General features: G+C 39.5%; 1 protein-coding gene across 1 annotated transcript; it reads right to left on the bottom strand.

The window, feature by feature from the left end:
- Positions 1-6797: 6797 nt before the first annotated feature.
- Positions 6798-14543, bottom strand: slc38a8b (solute carrier family 38 member 8b). The gene is made up of 10 exons (XM_062549768.1): positions 14346-14543; positions 11846-12044; positions 10348-10504; positions 10045-10149; positions 9904-9961; positions 8942-9056; positions 8306-8453; positions 7743-7942; positions 7074-7125; positions 6798-6918 (listed from the first exon to the last, which is right to left on the bottom strand). The coding sequence occupies exons 1-10, from the start codon at positions 14541-14543 to the stop codon at positions 6816-6818; spliced, it is 1335 nt and encodes a 444-aa protein (XP_062405752.1). The 3' UTR covers positions 6798-6815.
- Between the last annotated feature and the right edge of the window lie 1960 nt (positions 14544-16503).

The raw sequence follows: 16503 nt of genomic DNA, 5'->3' as shown, positions 1-16503 counted from the left end.
TCCTATTCTTCACCCCACCTACACGTTTACCAGCCAATGGTTGAACGACCTTAGTACATGTGCTTTTGTTTATAAATTCTGGTCCGGTTGCAATTAATCACGGTGTGAAAGCGAACCGCACAGATTGAACATTAGTCTGGGGAGTCTGCACTTTATTTCTACTACACAAGAGGCGTGATCAATGGGCTTAGTTCAAATTACTTTGTACTTCAACCAATCAGACCGGGTGCGCCTTTTGGATAAACTAGTGCTAGCTTGAGGTTGGACCCAGAAGATGTGGACAGGAAGCAGGAGAGATAGAAGTGCAGGTTTCCAGCCTGAGCTGCTGGGCAAAATCCAAATCGCCAGCAGATCACTCAGGGTTTACCCAGCCTAGGCATTCAACATCACTACACAACACTGTCTAGAAGTGGATTCCCATCAAAGACAGATAATAAGTCAGGTAAAAGACAACCCACATACCACCTCTAAAGAGTTACAGACCTCACTGGCAGCATCCAGGATAGATACACTTGTCTACAATCAGACATAAATTGAACAGACATGACATTCATTGGAGTATGCTAGAAGGAAGCCTCTGCTCAAGAAAAAAATCAAACTGGCCAATTCAACTTTCAGTGTAATGAATACGCGTGAGACTCAGATGCAGAGAACAGATCTACAGTAGCCTATATAGTTTAGAAACAGAGGGCAAATCCAGTGGCAAAAATCCAGGTACACAGTCCAGGTCATACACAGTTTCACAGGTAAAGGTTAACATTCCACAAATGCAGATCCAAGAGTCGGAGTCAGAGGGAACACAATTCAGGTCACACACGGTTTTAACAGGTTAGGCAAACAATCCAAAATTTCAGGTCCAAAAATCGAAGTCAGGGTACAGAACAAGGTCATTAACAATAGCAATGTAGCCATATATTTTCTCAAAGCTTAGTGCTCAACAGAAACAATACCTCACCCTGTGGCAAGGGTAACAGAGTCATTATAAAGCCAGTGGCTATTTAGTTGATAGGCTGCAGGTGATCAGAACTCCGGCGAAGCGGAGCAGGGGTGCGTTTCCCGAAAGCATCGTAAGCCTACGATGATCGTAAAGTCCCTCTTACGACCGTCTTAAGATTTGCCGACTGTTTCCCGAAACCATCGTAGCTTAAGAGCATCGTGAAAACACTCGTAGATCTACGAGTGATCCAGAGTTCTCGTTACTGCCTATAAGAGCGTCGTAACGCTATGCCTCAGTGGAGTCACCAGCAGGATATGCAGGGGGATTACAACTAAGAATATAATGATCCAACTTACGTTACCATTCTTTATTGTAAATTTACTTGTGATGATTCAGATTTTAGCGTGCAAAATAGCATTCATTCAATGGACATAATGTTATTAAAACCGGACAAGAATAGCCTACAAGTTATGAAAGGAGACGTTGCCAGAAAAGTTTGCCATTATCTTTTTGTGTAGCCTTTTATTTTTTATTAGGCTTATGAGGTAAAAACAGAGAAAGGAATATGTGACAATAGTCTGTTCTGCGTCAAAATCTAAGCCTATAGGCTATGTTATTTAAGCCTACACATTTCCTCATTTTCTTATCAACCTCTTTATTCAAACATCTGCTTAAGTGACACGAAACATTATTGCACAGGCAGCACACCGTGCTCTCACAAGTAGGTTAGCAAAGAACTCGCATAAACGATGTAGGAGTAAGCTAGCCGAAGCCTAATATACATATCTTCCAACAAACATAAAAACGGGGCAACAATCTAATGTTAAATAATACAAAAGTATGTATGCGTGTGGTATATGGCCTAGGCTAATTGGAATGCTTACATGCAGATGTCAAAGGTTTTCTATTTTCGTATTGATGTTAATTAATGTATAGATCCGAAGTTCAGACGGTGCGCTTAGCTATGACGTGCAGTCACCTGACATACCATCAAATTAGGGGATATTTCAGAACTTTTATCGTGGACAGCTCCCTTAAGAGCGTAAGAGCAGTGGACGCGCGTTCACGCTACGAGCATGTTCGGGAAACAGTCGGCAAATCCTAACGATCGATCTTAAGATGAATCGTAGAAAACCCTCGTAAGAGTGTCTATCCATCGTTATCGGGAAACGCACCCCAGGACTGGAGTGGGCGTGGTTGACGCAGTCAATGGGACAGACAGAACTGCGCACGCTGAACAGGTGTTACATTCAGAGGCCTTCTGGAAGTCCATTCTCTGGACAGGTGAGTCCAAAATAGAATTATCTGGTCACAATCCAAATCATCATGTTTGGAGGAAAGCCAACAGTGAGGCATGGTGGTGGAAGTGTGAGGGTGTGGGGCAATTTATCTCCAGTTGGACCTTGATGACTCTGGGTTCATATCATTTGTCTTTTTGTCAATCATCCATTCCTTCCTTCCTTCCTTCCTCTTTCCTAATCCCTCCCTCTAATTCCTTTTGTGATGGAATGACCAGAGCCCCTTTAGGGAGAGCCGGTCCACTTCCTATTAACTCCATTGTACCGGATTGTTCCTGCAATCTGTTGAAATTCCGCTAGGGGCGCTGCCGAGCAAGTGATAAATGAATTGTGGTCTATGGAGCTAAGCGGCTAAAACTCGTTTTTTCACAGTTGACAACTTCATTTCTTAATGTACATTGTCGTAGTAGCTACCTGAGTATAGGTTTTCCACTGGAAATGAAATAAAAAGTCACTCATGTCCTTTCTGCTTTTCATAGGATGGGCCGCTTCCGCGTAACATGCTAGCATTTAGCTCATGGATGCTGATTGGTCAGCGAGAAATCGCGACCGATTACGACGACGTCGTGAAGCTGAACCTTCTTTTAGGTCTATGGCCGTAAAGTGGTTCGCTTTTGTGTCACGTGACATGAAAACTTTGAAAGGGTTTTTAGGAATAACAACAAATATTGAAAATTGCATTGGTCAGCTAATTGTCAAGTCAAGTTATCCTGCATCGCATGCATTAATGCAATTTCAGGAGAAAAAAATATATAAAGACAAAATGGTATTGGGGGGTTCAGCTCCATTGCTACCCATTCATTCATCACTTGCTCGCGATCGCCCTCTAGTTGCAGTACCATGCGGAAGTATTTAGCAAGTGGTCCTTCTCCCCTTATTAGACATTCTCTGGAATGACTACACACCTGTGGGAGCCCTGGCTATAGTGACTCCCAGATTGGTGATATTGACTATCCTTACTGTATATAGGCAACAACATTTGAGATTGGTTCAGACAGTGATAGAGGTTACATGAATGGAGATCACATGGTGAGTACTGTAGGTGAAAACTGAGACCATTGTTGTAGTGAAACCACTTGAGTAAATCAATCAAGACATGACAATACATTTGGTTACATTTACTGGTCCAAGTTAACTTCTGAGGACCTTGGACAAACATGTGACAGGAGGTCCACAATAGGCCCACACTCCATATATGATTGAAATGAATGTCATCAGCCTGGGAATTAAATCCTTACACCAAGAAGGTGTGACTTGTCTGGATGATTACATTACAGCCAGCACAAAAGCTGAACACATAAAAAGACTGAGTGCTTTGTTGAGCTGACTTGAGCGTGAAATTGGAGCAAAACTGTTCTTGCCATTAGGTTGCATATTATGATATCAATGAACCATACATTCTATGATGTACAATCAAAACCGCTCAAAAGCCTTCATTCTCTCTAATGAAACTGACCCTTTCCTTAAAGATATCAGACACATCTTTAAGTAGGGCTAGTTAGATTAAGATTAGCAAAAGTGGCTTCAACTTTGATGTTCTCCCTCACTGCCCCCAGCATTTTTTCTTGGATCAACACATAGAATGTATTTTATTATCCTCATTTAGTAACAAGACATTATTACACATACACATACGGATCAAATAAATAAACACGACAAAACAATACATTACAAAAGACATTTGAAATACATATACACATATAATAAATACATGTACACATATAATAAATATTATAAATAAATGTAGATACAATACATGTAAAATGATGCATTAAACAATAGAACAATAGAAAAGGCCAAACACAGGGCATCATGCATCTAACCCTTGTAAACAAATGTTTATGATCCATGCCTTTGTTTTATATGGCATTACAGTATGCTTGTTTGTATGAAGTTTGTATGCATTTTGCTTAGGTAATAATGTTAACCATTAATACATTAATGTGTATGTATCAGCGCTCAACAAGGTCTGAATGCATCACTGTACATTTATTAGGTCTTTATTGATCAATTTACTATTCTTACTCAACAGGTCATTAATAAGTGGGTCTTGATCTAAGGTTACTGGAGACAGAGAGTTTATATTCTTTACACTGTCTGAATATGTGCCACAATAGTAAATGTAGAAGTCTACTAAGTTTCTTTTTTGTTTTACTGTCCATCTTTCATTTCAGTTGCTTTCTTCATGGACTTGCAGAGAAGAATCACTAAGGGGCGAATTCTCCCATGCGCATACATGTAAGTTAAAAAAAAGCATGTAACTAAGTGCTTTTCAGCCTGCACAAATCCTTTCTTTCACTTAAATCTGTCATTTACTCACAGTTACCAGAGTTGCATGTTTAGGAAGGAGTAACCCCAAACTCTTGCACGCATTCTGCCACTGTTTTAAGCACCTATTCAGCTACGCGCTACCGAGGGCTGTATTAAGGTTGAGCGCCACTACAAGGTGAAACAGCATATTGCTTGACGTCGGCAGTAAGTATAGGTGTAGATTACACAGAACATTACAAATTAACATTACAGTACTTAATATCTGAAATACTGCTTTATGTTTTTCCCATTACAGTGTCACAAGGTGGCATATTTCCCAACATTATCCTTGAGGCTCTTATTGGTAAATTGTATACCAAGGAATACCTTGGTATAAAGGTATTTTCAAGAATACCAAGGAAAACCTTACAATCACCCCCTTTGGATATTGGAGTTTACCAACTGTACATCTTCTGTTGTTGGCTGTTAGCTAATTAGCTGGTTTCATTCTCATTGAGCTCAATGCAATTCAAACCAGCTAATTGGCTAACAGCTAATAACTGACATAAGGCATGTCAAACTCTTATAGTATGGTGAAGGGTATAGTGTTGATGTGGGGTTATTTTAATTCCAAAGGCCAAGGAGACTTTATCAGGGTGTATAGTGTCCTGGATCCATGAAATAACTGGCCTTTGAAAATAAAAATAAAAATCCTCTATGGGAATTTAACATGGGCGTTCCACTACTTATGACCCCTGTATTTTAAGGAAACATTTATTTATTTACAATACATAATTCATTCACAAAGAAAATTGATGTCCTTAAAGGTTGAATACTTCCCCATTGTTTCATTTAAGGCATTAAGATCAATTTCCAAAAGACGTCGGGTCCTTATTACCACTTTGAACGTGCATTATTTTCCTAGAAACGCACGGCGCGTCGTTGATTATCCCTTACGCGTGTGTTCCAATACTTTTGGAGGGCACTGTACCTACACATCTCAAGCATGTCTTGACTCTTTATAAACAAACCTCAAAGAAAAAATGAAATTTTGTTAAGTAATTTGTTAAGCTACGTCATGACACACCATTAAGGTTGTTGGCTATTCATTTCACCATGCTAACGTTTTAAAAATCAAAGACTGGGTTGTGTTTGCTCTTGATTTAAATGGCATTCAGAAGGTGAAGGAGATTTCACATTTTCACATTTTCATTTCAGCCTAAGTTAATGAGGTGGTGGATCAGTCTGTTACTATTTTAAATAAATCATGCCTCTTTCATAAGGCCGCCTTGATTTCATAATTGCGCTGTGGGTGTGACAGAAGCGGTAATGGGAGAATACACGTAACTGAAAAGTGCTTAACTGAAACATGTAAAAAAAGGGCTTACGTATTCACTACGAATAAGAAATGATTGAATAAAGACCTAAAAAATGTGTAATTACATTTAATAGTAACATTATTGAGCACTAATAGATACATAATAGGTATAAAACGCCCCCTAAAGAGTTTCCAAAATCATTTCGATGCCACATAAACTCTGAAAAGGGCGAAAGGCACTTCTGCCACACTCCTGAACATGTCTTATCGCTTGTACAGTATCACTCTTAACATGTCTTATTGCGTATGTAGTCTGGTTACTTCTTGCAATGGAACTTCATGCATAAGTGGAAGTGGAAGGTTAATCAGCTGTGAATGTTTGATTTAAGTTCAGCATGTGTTGCAAACTATATGTTTATTAACAAAAGCCACAAAACGGTAACAATTAAATGTAAACATACACATCATATGGCCTTTGTTTAGCTATATAATAAGTGGGATAATGTATAGAATGCTGGTCATTATTGAAAAAAAATATGTCCCTTCTGAGCGAAGCAATATACATTATCTCTTACTTGCGCTTTTGTGTGGAAAGTGATATACTGTACTGTATAGTTCTTAAAATAGCTAAACTCACATAGCATGAACAGTTGAACACGGATCTTAAAGATGAAACATGGATATTTATGAGTAAAATATTTGCATGTTAGGTAATATTGCTATCATTGTTTTGGTAACAATGTTTTGTTTATGAAGTCCCAGCTTCGTTTACATGTGTAGAGCTAAAAAAAACATGCTGAAAATAACCTGATGCACACTTCATCAAAACTTGAAGAGAGCTGAAAGTTTGTTTGCCCAGGAAGTATAAATTAGTCATTAGTCTAATCAGTTATTATAAAAGAAACCCTGTAATGGGAAAATTGCATGCAAACTGCAGTTTATTACCAAAGGAAATCACATTATACAAGATAACTTGGGAATTCTGAGATGTATTGGCAGTGAGATGAGGGGATCAGAATTTGTGCAACAACTCCATGACAGCAATGGTTGTACTCTGACCAAAGATGAACACACCAACAACCACTGTAATGACTCCCCATATCGTTAACAGTACCCTGTCAAAAGATAGGAATAATCATAATTATTATTAATGTTTTTATTAATATCATTGTTGTTCTTGTTGTTATTGTCTCTGACACCTCCTTCATTGTTCACATATACAATATATAAACTACCCCCAACCCACCCAAAGCAGAAGATTTTTACCAACCTAGTTCTGTAAGACAGTGGCTCTGTTTGCATTGTGAAGATCAGACACAGACCTGGAAAGACAAATAAAGGAAATTGGCCAGAAACATGGATGTGCAAAGAGATGCAGGAAAGTGGTGGGTAGATGACATGTTTTGTAAGTATGGGAGCACAAAAGATTTGCTTGTGTGGTGACTGCCGCTCAAAATATGACCGTCGCTCAGTTCTGCACACTCGCAACTTGTCTGTATCTCCTATTTGTGCAATTTACAGTATATGCATATGTATCCTACTCTTGCAAATAAGAGTGTGTATGTGTGAGTTTGCTTTTGTGTAAGTGTGTGTGTGTGTGTGTGTGTGTGTGTGTGTGTATGTATGTGTGTGTGTGTGTGTGCATGGGTGTGCATCTGTGTATGTTGATGTTGATGTCAGTGTGTGTGTGTGTGTGTGTGTGTATTCCTGCATGTATGTGTGTGGGTGTGTGTTTGTGTGTGTGTGCTTATACTGTAACTGCTTATAATGACCACTATTCCATCTGATGTTATGCGGTTAGGTCTTAATATTTCTATGAAATATTTTGTGTAAATTTAGTGACAAATCTAAGTAACTTTCTCTTTAATTTACATTTAACTATACTGGTGTACTGGTGTAACTAGACTTTTGTAAGATATTTGTGTATATGGTGTCTCACCAGGGAAGATGAAGATGAAAAAAGCACTGATTCCTCCGATGACACTGATGACCTCGCTCATGTCTGGCACATAAACTGCAATAAGTAGTGTCACAGCCACCCAAAGCACTGTAAGTATGACACGGCAGCGATGCTCAAACTCTGTTGTCACAATGGAGGTACGGTCACGGTATCGTAGCATCAGCGTCAAGATCACAGACCTGAAACAGACCACAGTAGGCTACTATTGTAATTTTGAATGAAAGTATTTGAGGTATGAAATACAGGTCTCCTCACAATACCCAGAATTAACTCTAATTCAGCTCATGGTATACTTTCAGTCATTATACTCCCACTCTGGAATTCCCTACTTCCTACTTGTCAAATGTAGCCTACTACACAAATAAAAATAAGAAAATTGACCTGATAAGTGATACATGGACCATGGACCATCCAAGTCATCTTTGTGACAATTCAAGTGTATATGAATGTCCCCAAAATTTCAACTTAAAGCAGAAATTTGGGCCATTTCTCCCTTCCTCTAAACAGCAGTTATTCAGTTCATACAGAGTGACCTTGCTTACCGGCCCAGCAGCAAAATTATGGGATAGATGGTGATTATGGAGAAGCCAAAGAGCAGCCTTGCAATGATCATTGTGACATCATCACCTGGATATGACATCAGAATATCTGAAGCCACAGCCCGTCCAAATGTCAGGAAACCAAACACACCTGGGGAAAGGAAAAAATTACTTTAAAAATGAACTCAAGTTCAACTACTTTTTCTTTGAAATCTTCCTGTAGAAATATTCAAGGAATACGCCACCCACAAATGAAATTAAGCCAGTCTCGGTCTCAGTCACCCCCAGAGTTAGAACAGTGAAAAAAACCTGATTAAAATCCGTCCGGGCATTGTCCTGCTTTGGGAGCAGCGTTTTTAGCTTTAGCTTAGCACAGTTGCTGTAAATGAAGGGAGTCAGTTAGCACGTCCGCCAAAAAAAGTGACCGAGACTAACTGACTCCATTCATTTACAGCAACTGTGCTAAGCCAAAGCTAAAAACGCTGCTCCCGAAGCAGGACAATGCCCGGACAGATTTTAATAGGGTTTTCTTCACTGTCCTAACTCTGGGGGTGACCGAGACTGGCTTAATTTCATTTTTGGGTGGCATATTCCTTTAAATACAGGGGGAAACATATTGTTTAAACTTGTTTGACTTACCAGTCAGAGTATAGATGAGGAGACAGAAGAGCATAGAAGCCACAGAAATAAATATCCAATGAGACATTTTTTTATTCTCCATGCTACTGTAGATGCAAATGCAGGCTTCGTGACACTGAAACAAAATGATACACTTGTTCAATGCTAACACTAGTGCACTCATCTGGATAAATAAGGGTTCTTTAAATTCTTAGGGTTCTATGGATTTTGCATCACTTGACAACATGGACTGACTCAAACATTTCTTCACATTCATCAGCTAGCTGGCTAACAAATAAGCCAAGCTAAGCAGTAGTAGGAATGGATCTTCATGACCTGAGTGAAGTTAATGTGTAGGACCAAATAGACACAATTTGCTTGTTTTATGGGTGAAAAGGGCATCATCTTTTTAAAATGTTAACTTTATAATTTCAAGCAAATTATTTTGCGGACCCCTTGGCTATGGGTCACGGACCCCAAGGGGTCCCCAGACCCCACTTTGAGAACTACTGTTCTAAAGAATGCATGACAATGGGAAATTCAACCAAACAGTGCTATAGCCTAAGTAAAAAATATGTACTGTACACTCCTCATAAAAAGTTAGAGATATCTGGCTTATCTGGTGAAATGTAACGTTTCAGTACAGAAAGTACAGAATATTGGACATGCGCATTCAAAAGTCCTGAGAAGGTTACATTAAGTTCATCTGTAAAGGATATAATGCATTTTAGGTACATCCTGAAATTTCATCCAAGAGCCGAATATCCCTGACTTTTTGTGTGTAGTGTATAATACTGTATATACACCATTTCAAAACCTTTCACAAAAAAGAAGAAAAGAAGGGAATAATTCTTCACATCAGCTGGATTGAGTGAAGTTTCATCTATCTATCAAAATCTCTGGTTCTAGTCCTTGATGATCACAGTTTGCATTTCAGGTAATAATAAAGAACTCCCTTATCACAATAATGTCGGGGGACCAACCTGAAACCCAAAGCAGATAGTAGGAACGACACTGAACATTGAAGCCCATGATTCTAACCTGGTAACATAGAGAAAGAGAGACATGAGAGATCTGAGTAACAATTTATATTTACTTTCAATAGCAAAAAGACAGATATTTACCCTTTACTGTGTTCAGGCGTAAGATCAACAATTTGGTCCCCTCTCATGTAATACTTCACTATGACAGCCACACAAAGGTATGTAGCAGCTAGTGTCCCTAAAACACTAGAAAACATGATAATGACATTGTGAACTGTTACAGTACAAGAAACATAACACATCTATGACTACAAATAAATAAATGAAAGGAAAATTCTAAAGTGAATAATCACAGATCATAAAACTGTAAATACAACATTACAATTACAGAATTAAAGAGAACATGGAGAATATATGAAGAGTATATAGAGTAACAATACTCACCTAGTATATTTTTGTATACCGATTTCTTTAGGGATGGAGAGGGGCAAGATGATAATAAGACACATGATGAAGAGGACGAAACGATGATCGCTGTACCAATAATGCGGCATCTCTGCTTCAGTCGAACCTGTTACTGTCTCGTATAGTGATACACATACTGGCAACAGAAATGTACATCCCCCGCCACACACACAGAGAGAGAGAGAGATTAATGTACAGTAATGAAGACTAGCAGTTTACAACACATTTATGCCCCACTTCCAAAATAGTCTTAGATACAATTGCCTCTTTCAAAATCATGCAATCTAACCCTAAAGCTGAACCAAGGTTGAATGATGTTACTCGCACTGTCGCACAGCTAGACAAGAATATAGAAGAACAGAAAGAAAGCGGAAAAAAGACAGATTGCAGGTATCCTATGAGATGCTTACAAACAGCTTTAGCCCTATTTTGGCGATCAGAAATGGATGGTCAAAGGCGTTATAGACATTAAAGGAGTGGCCAGTCCACAATCACTAATTTAATGGCGCAATTATGTGGTCAAACGTTGGGCACTAGGTACAAAAGGGTTATTCTTATGTTCCTTAATCAATCATGGGTGTGTTTTGGGCGTAACATCCAATAAACCAATGTGAATGACATCTGTCATTCCCTTTAACAGCAAGCAGCACAACTTCAAACAGCACATCGGTATTTTGATAGTCTGCGGCACATTTGAAGGAATCTGCTTGCATGCAAGACCTGTATGGAACAGGGATTCCACTAAACTTTGCGTTTGTGACCAGCAATATATGCATCTGCCTATTATTTGAACTCATAGGCAGGGTGAAACTAACTTCACAGTGGTCTCATAGCCAAAAAAGTTCTACACTGTTTTTTCTTTCACTATTGACTGCCAAGGCTATTACCAGACCAAAGCTCAGTCTTTTGAGATTGAACATTAGTCTGGAGAGTCTGTGCTGTATTTCTACTGCAAAGATGGTGACTTATTGTGGGCGTACATCAGAGGTCTATTGCTTGACTTTGATCCAACCTTTCAGCCTTAGAGCCTTTGACCACGCCTTATATTACCACTTGCTTTACTGCATGCAGTACTGCACATGCACTCCCTTTATAGCCGGGAGATTGTATTCTATTCTATTTCCACAGATCTGAAATGTCTCCGGCGTAACAAACAAACACGCAAAGGGTTGCTCTGGTTGCTCGATGCTACTGTCATATTCACACACAGGCATGCACACACACACACACACACACACACACACACACACACACACACACACACACACACACACACACACACACACACACACACACACACACACACACACACACACAAAAATAACTGTACATTTTGATTGAGCTCAAATACCAATATTATTTGCCAGAATAGAAGTCTATCTCTAAATGTTGCATATGTCTAGAACAAACAAAATTGTGGCTAAGGTGGGGATAATAAATACGTTTTCATAAAAATGTTCATAAAAATCAAACTCACGTTTCTCAAGCTGGTCCTGCACCACCACCAAAAAAGCCACTGAGATCATGAAAAGGTTAAAGACGAAGCAGATCTCACACAGCTGACCAATCCTGGGGCCGCATACGTCACGCACCACATCGTGATAAGTGTTTTGCCTACTTACTGATGAGGCAAATCCCAGGATCACTAGGCCACTTATTAAGAACACCAAGGAAACCTGGAGTACAAAGGAAAACTGTGTCATAGGAGCATTAATACACTGAAACATTCTACCACAGATTCATTTCAGTAAAGCAAAGCAGTTTGTCCATTTAAAGATGATTTTTATGGTAGGTATGTATGTGTGACTTGACTGGCAACCAGTAGCTGTTGGAGAATGGGAGTGATGTGCTGCCAGGGTTTTGTGTAGGTTAGAACCCTGGCAGCTGAATTCAGGACATACTGGAGTCTGTTAAGGGCCTTGGTGGGCAGTCCAGACAGGACACCATTGAATTTCATTGAATGATGAAAGATGACACAGAATGGATGGGTATTTTACCTTGTCTTCTGATGTTTTCCTAGAGGGTATGCAACAATACACGCTTAAATGCTTTATCTAAACTCAGTTTCAACCCTAATTAGGCGGGGGAATAAAATTGCCCATTTTAGCAAATATCTAGCTAATATAGCTCCCCCTCATACCTATCTGGCACCACAGGGATACTTTTGTGAGCTTTATACTGATAAGCTGCCATACAGACCAGGGCTTTGAACCAGAATTTTCCCCCAATTGCTGCTATTTTAACGTTCTCGGTTTTCTATTCCACCCTATAATTGGCGCTTCTGGGACGGTTAGAACAAAAAATAAAGTCCCCAAACTGATTATAACATTCCATGTCAGCTGCAGGACATAAATAAGTAACTTTATATAGCGCATTTCACACACAGATGAATGTGCATTACATACAGTAAACACAAGCAAACAGAAATAGCTAACAAAAGCATGGAGGGGCAATAATCAAAGAATAGTTTAAAATCTAAAACACGTAAGGTTAGTTTACATAAAAGCATAAAAGGCAACTAGTTTAAAAATGTTTAAGAAGTAATGATTAAAACACATACAAATGGAAATATTTTGAATGTAACACATAATAATAACACTTTTTTTTTTTTTTTTTAAATAACACATAAAAAACATCATAGAATGATTATACTAGTCAAGCACTCAGACCCAGTGAACAGGAGCACTCTATGGAGATTCTTGAAGTAGTCCCAAACTGTGCGCGCACACATTCAGGGCCGAAATGTCCAATCACAGGGCTCGATAGTCCCCCTCGTGGAGTATTAACAGTCAAAATAGTTAACACTGAGTTTCAGAAAAAGGTAGAACCAGAGAGGGTTCAAGCGGAGGATCTTTGGTAGAACTGTAGCTCTAGAACCACAAAAAACAAGCCATTACACTCTGACTATGCCTGATCTGACTATTATGTTAGAATGACAGGACATCTACTTCACAAAATCCCCCTTTACCCAACTACAGCAATAGTGCCACAAGGAACAATAGTACTCATCCCGAAGAGTGCTCTGAGAACTGAGTAGGCTAATGAGGATCCTACCATGATGTGGCACACAAACACATAACCCAAGGGTCAGAAAAGATTAAAAAAAAAAAAAAAAAATCAGATTAAAAAATGTGCAACTCTGTGATAATAATCCTAATCAAACACCCAGAGAACAGCAGCACTGGAGATTCTTGAGACATGTTTCCTTTCAAGGCCAAAATGGACGACTAAGTAAAGTTGTGTGTCATCAGCATAGATAGGATAGGAAATCAAATTACGTTTAATGGTTTGTCCAAGTGGGAGCATAGAGGTTTCTTTTAGGGCTTTAAATCATTTTCAATTCTCTATCCTGTCGTCAAACATTAAAAAACACTAATACATTATGTAGCCTGAGCGGCATAACTGTAATTCGGACATGCCTACATTTTTTCGGTATCACACATGAATTAAGACAAAGAACATTTCTGCCCTGTCATTTATTGTCAGACAACTGAACACATATCCATTATATTTCTTACATAGCTCAATTGGTGCAAATGACAAATAGGGCAGGCTGCTTAATAAACTAGGGTATTACTGGACAATAGTCAGGTAGCCTATACTGTCAGTGCCAACCAATTATTTAGCAGTATATCACAATGCATTGGAAATCCGTAGCCTATCTAAATAAATAGATTTAATATACAGACACCAAACATTTGTGAGCTACTTGGACTATCTATCTCTTATGACTTGAGTTTTTACACTACACTGTAATTGCAGAGAAGCCCATCTTAAGCACAGCTGAAAAACAGTCAAACACTGGTAGATCAGATTGGACTTTAACCTTAACTTACTCAATCGACCAGGTGATATTAGAAAGTCAACACTTCAAAAAAACGTGCCTAGGCTCATAGTGTTTGATTCAGCAACCGGTGTACTGTAGGCTAAATTATGGCAGGCTACTGTGGTCTCCATGGTGGTCTCTGCTGTCTTACCATTTCCACGCTTAGGGCAAGATTCACTCCCCCAGCTTTCTCAAAAGCCCATGGGAAGTTGAGCAGTCCGGCGCCCAGCGCAGATTTTAGCATGATGAAAATGGCTCCAAAGGAGCCGAGGCGAGGGGCATCTGACCCGCGTGAAGATTTCGTCAGTACACTAATGCTGCGAATACTCTCTCGTGCCAACTCCTCCATGTCTGTCACTCGCAACTTGTCTTGCTGTCTATGAGATGGCGAGCAGGGATCTAACTTCGACAAAGCACGAGGGAAAAGACAGGATGTCGTACTTCTTGCTATATTATATAGCCAGCTTGTGCGATGTTAAATTAGTTGCGGGAACGCAGTGAAATTAAGACTGGAATGTCACGTCGTGAAAAGAAATCTAGAGACGTCTTGTGAAACTTGCGTGCCGCATTTCTAGAGCCTATGGTGGGTCAAGCTCCATAAGAATGGCCTATGATGTTCAAATGGAGGCATATGAATTGTATATAATGTAAAAGGTGTGAAACTAAATTGCGTGGAACTTTAGCCCAATAGGCCTATTCTCGATTGAGTAATCAGCCTAACCTAGGCCACTTAATTTTACATTTAACAAAATGACACCACTGTGTAGCCTACATGTAGATTTTATACTGTACTGTAGGCTATAGCCTACATAGGCCTACCAACAACAGTGTGGACATGTGATAATGGTCAAATTATAACATCGTTATCATGGCATAGACTACAGTGCCACCGCTTCCACACAGACATCACGCACTGTGCGCACGCCACCAAAGGACAGAGGGGGTGCTCAAATTTATCCAATAAATAGTAGCTTTAATGCAAACTACATTTCACTCTTCCACGATATCGTTTACGATGTCAAAATGCATTAACACCATGTTTTATGCAAGGATGTTAGTTTGTGTTTCTCAATCGACAAAGAGAATATGGGAGATTCCAGTTGGCTTGTAATGTATCAAATTAAAAGGGAATCATGAAGGCAACAAAGACGAGGCTACAGGAGGTTTGATTTGCGAGGTTACGCAGAATTCCCACTACTGACCATTTTAAACTTGTGTGAAAATACAGAAGCTACAATGGCGACACAAGCCACATGTTAGGCTACTGTAGCACAGGTGTCAAACTCAAGGCCCCGGGCCAAATGCGGCCACGTCATTTCATATGACCCGCGAGAGCTTAAAGGGTCTGATATGGACCGGGAGAGCTTAAAAGGTCTGATACAATTGTTTTTTTTTCTTCACACGTACGCGTTGCTATCACATCTGATGTAGCCAGTTACACTGATGGTAGAGGAAGGTGGTTGATGTGGCCTCCCTGTCAGTCTCACATGCGTGCATTGTATTGCAGTGTATTGCATATGCAAACACTGTATCAGACCTTTTAAGATCTCCCGGTCCATATCAGACCCTTTAAGCTCTTGATTGTCCTTATGTCTTTATGATTTTGAGTTGTATGTTGAATTTTCATTAAAAAAACAAACACTTTTTTGACTTGTCAGTCAGCCTAGTAAGCCTACTCATTTGCATCACTGGCTAGATGTAAAACTGCATTTCGTTACTGGTATTTCACTTGTGCAATGACAGCAAAGTTGATATACTTGAATCTCAGAACTAAAAAAAATTAAATCCATGGCATGACCTCTTCCTGACTAACCAGTGACCCTCATTGAAAAGTCAAACTGTATGGAACTGACAGTGTTTTTTTGTTTTGTTTTACTAAACATAACCACAACAAAAAACCCATGTCATTCTGATATCTTTTGCTCTTCTCAACTTCTCGATTTTAGAAGTTTTATACCGATGCTACCGATGATTTTGTGGCTGGTGCTACCTACAAATCTTAGAAGTTACATCTGGCCCTTTGAGGGCAACCATTGTGCTGATGTGGCCCTCGGTGAAAATGAGTTTGACATCCCTGCATCCATTCCGGGAATTCGCCTGCCCCCTTGCCTACACTGCACCTGTACTGTATGTGGAAGACCGAACACGCCTAAGGCTCGTGGTTACAGTATGCCGGTGTTACATAGCAACTGGCTCCTGTGTTAGGCTGCGTTGATGACATTCCACGATTGATGATGTTTCTCCAACAGATGTGGCAGCTTGACTTGTCAACTTTCTGATATAAACTGGAGACGAAGGAATTAAAGTGT

Source organism: Sardina pilchardus, chromosome 11 (genome assembly GCF_963854185.1).
Source record: "Sardina pilchardus chromosome 11, fSarPil1.1, whole genome shotgun sequence".
Classification (NCBI taxonomy): domain Eukaryota; kingdom Metazoa; phylum Chordata; class Actinopteri; order Clupeiformes; family Clupeidae; genus Sardina; species Sardina pilchardus.
Note: the sequence above shows the minus strand (reverse complement) of the source record. Positions and strands in the feature narration are given on the sequence as shown.

What these genes read in the sequence shown, in the direction of transcription:
- slc38a8b (XM_062549768.1), bottom strand. Translation starts at nt 14,543, where the DNA reads ATGGAGGAGTTGGCACGAGAGAGTATTCGCAGCATTAGTGTACTGACG. An exon ending in GGTATACAAAAATATACTAG is followed by an intron (nt 10,150 to 10,347) that starts GTGAGTATTGTT and finishes CATGTTTTCTAG; the next exon opens with TGTTTTAGGGACACTAGCTG. An exon ending in ACGCCTGAACACAGTAAAGG is followed by an intron (nt 9,962 to 10,044) that starts GTAAATATCTGT and finishes CTATGTTACCAG; the next exon opens with GTTAGAATCATGGGCTTCAA.